This window comes from Ruditapes philippinarum, unplaced genomic scaffold, assembly GCF_026571515.1.
Source record: "Ruditapes philippinarum isolate M1 unplaced genomic scaffold, ASM2657151v2 ctg2589_1_1_1_1, whole genome shotgun sequence".
NCBI lineage: Eukaryota > Metazoa > Mollusca > Bivalvia > Venerida > Veneridae > Ruditapes > Ruditapes philippinarum.
In genome coordinates, this window is record NW_026857848.1 from 45,762 (window position 1) to 51,761 (window position 6,000).

A 6,000-nucleotide genomic window follows, 5' to 3' on the forward strand; every position below is an offset into this window, starting at 1 on the left:
AACTTATTCCTGTTTATTGTTTCTTGTAGAAAACTTCAAATAAACATATTTTCCGCTGAATTCTGCGTCGGTATGGTAAACTAATTTTCCTCTTTAAATAATGTATAACACGAAAGATGTTTATTAAGTAAAGGCATTAAATTTCGTATTATATGGCTTCTGAAAGTGAAGATATGTCAATATATATAACAATTGGGAACTAAATTAATTTTCAAAGATTTATCTTCAAGAATTTAGGGAATATATCATGGAAATAACATAATCGGAACGTTTATCTTAATTGATTTTATTTCGATATTTCTTAAAATTGAAGGAATGATATACACTGCCATAGATAACACCTATATGCGAATATTAAAGTGAAACAAAAACCATAAACACTTCAATGTTTGTTTAATCGTTTATTTTTCCATTCCATAACAATTTTGACGATTCTCTGAGATAACATTTCTTGTCTTTTTTTTAAGTTATGTTCATTCTTCTATATAAAGGAAATTAAAAGCATACGCATTTTAAAAATAAAAATAATTTCGCACTATTTTCTCCTTAAAAAATTTTTAAAAATTGTTTAAATATGATAACAAATGTCATTTCTTTAGAAAAGGCAGACATGAGTTATATAATGTTTAATTAATGGTTTTAGGGTATGGTACTACTTGCTTACCAAGAAAGAAGTGCTGAACATAAACTTATTTATCATAAAAGTAACCAAATTTAAACAAAGTAGTATTTTGACTTTTCATACAAAATACCAAATCAATATAACTTTATGAATTTCTATAAAAACAACAGAAGCAAATGACGTTGCAGGTAATTGGCCAATTTGTTACTTTTTACTATAACAAGACACACAAAAATAAAAAAGCTTTTTAGAAATAAAAATAAAACCATTTCTGTGGCATAATGGACCTTTTATTTTGGTTGAATAAACTACAGATATTTTATATTCTATTCTACAAGCGGTGAAAAATAAATTGAGGAATAAATGTTGAAATGTATCAACTGTACCTAATTTGAATACGAAAACAATTTAGTGTTGGTTTCAGGTCGTTGTTATAAACGACTTTACGTTCAGGCGGTGCTACGCTGCCTTGACCAGACATTCCCCTTGGATATCTGGTTATGTTTACAAACAGTTTAGGCAGAGGCTTCATGTAAATACTAGTACTTATATAACTTATTAATATTCATGCCATCGATTTCAATCATATCTATTACGTCTTGTATGCAAAGCTGAAGACTAAATGATTGCTATATAAATCACTCCATGTGTCATGATTACAATACAAAAATAAAAGATTTTAGATGCTTTTATATAACTATTTTAAATACACTTTTTATTCTGAGATTATTTAAAGTTTTTTATCCATACTGGTAGAAAATGACTAAACTTATTAATAACAAAATGATATCTAAAAAATTAACTGTTCTATATAAATGCATACATAAGTACACTTTTTCGGACATTATTTAAAGATATCTTTATACTTGTAGGATATGACTTTAACGAATTGACATCTAAAACAACGGCTGTTCTTTATCAATATGCATACATAAATAAAGTATTATCTATATACAGCATAACCTCTTCAGAGCGACCCTCAGTTAAAAACTGACATTTTTTTACGGTTACAGTTTTAAATGTTTCCAAAATAAGAATTCATAATAATTTTATCTACTTAGAGCAAATCTCTAGGCAACACTCAACACCTCTGTCGCCCAAAGGGTGTCGCTTTTCAGGGGATGTACTGTATATGTTTTTATATATTTTTAACCTTGACCTCGCTGGCGGTGTTACATTGCAGACCGAGATCAGTCGGTACATCTGAGCCCCGTCTGACTATGATCTGCTCTGTTCACTCTTTAGAAAGTACATAATTATAAAAAAAATCCCTAAACATGATGAACGGTTTTGCCATGATTTTAAGATAGACGAGTTCAGTTATGCTATATCTCTGGTGGTAAGGGTGTTAATCGTCTTCACATTTTCCCCAATCTAAATGTTTTCACCCACTTGTGTAATCAAAGTATCAGAGATATAAGCGTTTCTAATTATAGGGCAACTATAAAATATTCTCTACTATAAAATGCATTGTTTGCGAATCAGCTTTTAGTGGCGTATTGTTAAATATGTCTATTTTTTCGACTAATTAATAAAATCGATCATTAAGCAAGTCCCTGTCTTATTATTACATATTCAAAAAAGCAGAAATCATCGGCAAACAATTCAGTAATCACCTACATACAATTATTACCGAAGATTAAGTGTTGAAAATGTATCAGAGAATTCAAGCTATGTAATTATGCAGAGGATGTATTTCTATTGGATGATAGCGTTAACATTACAAAATAAAATGGTTGGTATTCATTTCTGAAAAATATAACAGTTGAATTATTCCAACTTTTGAGGTATTAATTGAACATAAAAAAGTGATGAATAGCTTCTTATAACTTTTAAACTAAAACAGCAAGGTAGATAAATTTCTCTCATTAGGGACAATTCTTTTTCTTATAGGGGAATATATCCATCTAGCTAGTAAGCCGAAAATAATGCAAGGAAGTTACCCTTGATTTTCATTTAGAATTAAAAAGGAAAAATAATTATTTATTATATAAGTGGTGTCGGTGTAATATAGAACAACAATGACAACAACAATACTTTTCTTATACAGTACGTGTACATCATCTGCATAGCAACACCCTCTGGAGGACAACATATTTTGTCGTGACTGAGAGGTAATGCTTTCTAATGTATCGTGAAATCTTACTTGGGGGGGGGGGGGGGAATGGAATTTTGTATAAAGTAAAAAAGTAATTGCTCTACATTACAGTAAACTAGTTAATTTGTTCATTTGTTGACACTAAAATCCATATGATAATGACCAATAAAATCCAAATGTTTGTTTGTAAAATATTACAAGTTGGGAAAAATGTGACCGGCTGAAACTTATAAACCATCACGTTCTCATGATGGATGCCATATATCCCCCTGGTAGGAACATATGCAGACTGACCGGGTCTGGAAAAATCCAATCTCAAAGTGTAACATAATAAGCTGTTTGATACCTTACCCATTTTTACGGTGGCACAGAGGTGACTTGTGTGTGTTTTCATTTATCCCTCATATGTCACCTCTGTGCTACCGTACATTTTCCCTTCATAAGTGATATCTTACTGTTTACCTCATCTTTAGGGATTTATTCACGTACAATTTTCAATTCACAACTTTATGACTTTTCACATATAACTTGTACTCGTACATTACCATTGGTTTTATTCTGAACGCACGCATGCTTGTTTTTATTTTTTTACAGGGAACGTTTTTATTTCTAATGTTCTCTTATATAAATAGCTTTCATCCAGTAAAGAACGGTCCTTTGATCAAAGTAAATCAAATCTCTGAACCAAGTAAAAGTGTTCGTCTCGTAAGAAAGATAATTGGTGCTAAGTGAACACTCTATTCCAATTACTCGGAAAAGGTCAGTGGTTTGGGGAAATCAGAACTTTACAAGGCTCTAAAATCGGCGACAAGTTTTATTGTAGCGTCTAGTAAGAAGAAAAGATAAAACACTATAATTGACTAGCAGACCATTTCTAGGCGCTATTTAAAGAGCAACCTGTGGTAATACTAATTTGACCGTGATCTCATTATGGTGAATAGCGGAATGAGGAAATATACAGTACAATATATTTACTGAAATAGTATATAGATCTATATCAAGATGTTTAATTTATATTTTTGTTGCATTTTATTGATCTGATATTGTGTTAATTTTGACATTGTGTTGTTTTTGATATTGTGTTATTTTTATATTGGCTTTTTATGACATTGTGTTGTTTTTGACATTGTGTCGTTTTTAATATTGTATTGATTTAAGGGCAATCAAGACTTATTTCAAATGTTTACCAATACGATATGGAAAGATATACCAGTAATAATATAAATTGTATTTATATTTTCAACATTTGCATAATTATTCATTTAATTATTTATTAAATTCTTCGTTTCATTGTTTTTTCTTTTGTTTTGTTGCTTATAAAATTCGATTTACATATGAAGAAATCGACTACTTCATATTTCATTTAAAAAGATCCATTTCAGGATGGTAGACAGTTTTCCGTTTTTATTTTATAATTTGAAATGCTTGGTTAAGTTCTAAAATATCTAAACATTTCAGAAGTACAAACGAACGAAATTGTATAAAATATGAAACGCCATCAATGGAGTTATCAATAATTGATTGTTTTGAAAGATATGTTTGTAGCTCTACTCACTCATAACCGCTACATAGTTGTTACTTTTTGTATTGTAACGTGTATTCTATTTATATTGTATATTTATATATTTAGTACGCGCAAAGATAACACACGTTATAAGAGAAATAATTACCGGTATATTGTAATATACCAAAACTAATAATAATTGTTATGATATAAGTATCTGGTATATAATAACATTCCACGGGTAATGAAAGATAATTGAAAATACTTACATAAGATATCATAGGAATGTTGAAGGCCGCCGCAATCTTTGCTTCATGGATGCAAGTTTCCTGGGGTCCAATATAAACAGAAATATTCTTATTAATTAACTCAACAGTCTCTTTTATGCTGATAAATTCCTTTCCCCGCGTCTCTGCTATTAAAAACGTCAATTTATGATCTGGTAAGATTGCAGTGTCGTTATTAATTTCATCCAAAGCAAGAGTAAGGGCGCCGGAAATGGCTTGACCGGGGCGCCGATAAAAACCGTCTTCAGGTTTTTGGGATCCTGTAATATATCCAATTGTTATGTTCTCACAAATCACCGAGTAAAATTCCAGAAAAGAGACGAGGAAATAAAATAACGTCATTATGCGATGAGCGTACATTCTAGTCTATCAAATAGCTTGTTAATATCACACGCGGCAGTATACATAAAATTTATTGGTTGTCACAATAAATCCGTTTGTTAAAGCTACTTTCAATGTGAGCGAGATGGCTTGAAAGGTCCCCGTTGCGTCAAACCTCGTATAATCACCGGCAATTTTCCGCACTATACCGTCGGAAAACTGGCGACAAGTAAATTGTCATGAATGATATTCCAAAATTACTTTCCGTGGTTATCATACCAAATAACACTTAGTTATTCATGACTTGCATTGTTTCTGTGTTCGATCGCTTTCAAAATATATTCAATTATGTCGACCGTCTATCAACATTAAACGATCTGTTATTTACCTACAAATAAAATTATGGCCATAAAAAACGTTATTTTTACAAATTTAACATATTATTTCATTGTTTTTTTAATTCAAACTTTATTTTACTCACATAAACTTCCAATCACTACCATTTAAATCTATTAATTAATTTTGCACTGATTGACAACAATACATTATCATTAACTTAACACAGACTTTTACATTATCTCGAACATTTTATATATTCATACCCCTATGAATATACATACGGATTCCAAATTAAGTTTTGTGATTAGAATCTTGAATCTAGAATTTTGATCTTTAGAATATTCCCATGCTGAATATCTTAAGTGGGCACCTCCATCTTTAAATGTGGATTAAATCATTAAACATTATTAAGGAAAATTCCAAATATTTTACCGACCGAATAGCGACAGTGAGACAATAATCAGTCGGCACTTTAGTACAGATAATTCCTTGTCTGAACTGCCGCATGTGACATGTATATTTGCCGCTAGCAGAATTAGAGTTAAGCTTATAACGAGCATAGCACATTTAGCACGTCACGAAACTGATTAATTAAGCTTTAAATACGAATGAAAAATAAGCTGTTACGAAATTACTAACGTTAACATTGATAATTAAAACAGAAATGAATATCATTGCTTAGGTTGTGCATTAAAAGTTATACAATTGATTGAATTATTGAAGAAATGCAAGAAAGTTTCCTTATGATGAAACAAATATAAACCTAACACAAGTAAGTTTTATTGCGTTTTGGAGATTTTCCATGCTTAAACCCTTTGTTAAAGACCAC

General features: G+C 30.5%; 1 protein-coding gene across 2 annotated transcripts in view; it reads right to left on the reverse strand.

The window, feature by feature from the left end:
• Positions 1–5,220, reverse strand: part of LOC132751239 (receptor-type guanylate cyclase Gyc76C-like) — a 50,048-nt gene extending 44,828 nt beyond the window's left edge. For both annotated transcript variants that reach the window (XM_060741399.1, XM_060741398.1), the window contains exon 1: positions 4,494–5,220. In XM_060741399.1, the coding sequence (XP_060597382.1) occupies positions 4,494–4,871 (378 nt within the window). In that variant the 5' untranslated portion in view covers positions 4,872–5,220. The remainder of the gene's footprint in view (positions 1–4,493) is intronic.
• Positions 5,221–6,000: the final 780 nt, after the last annotated feature.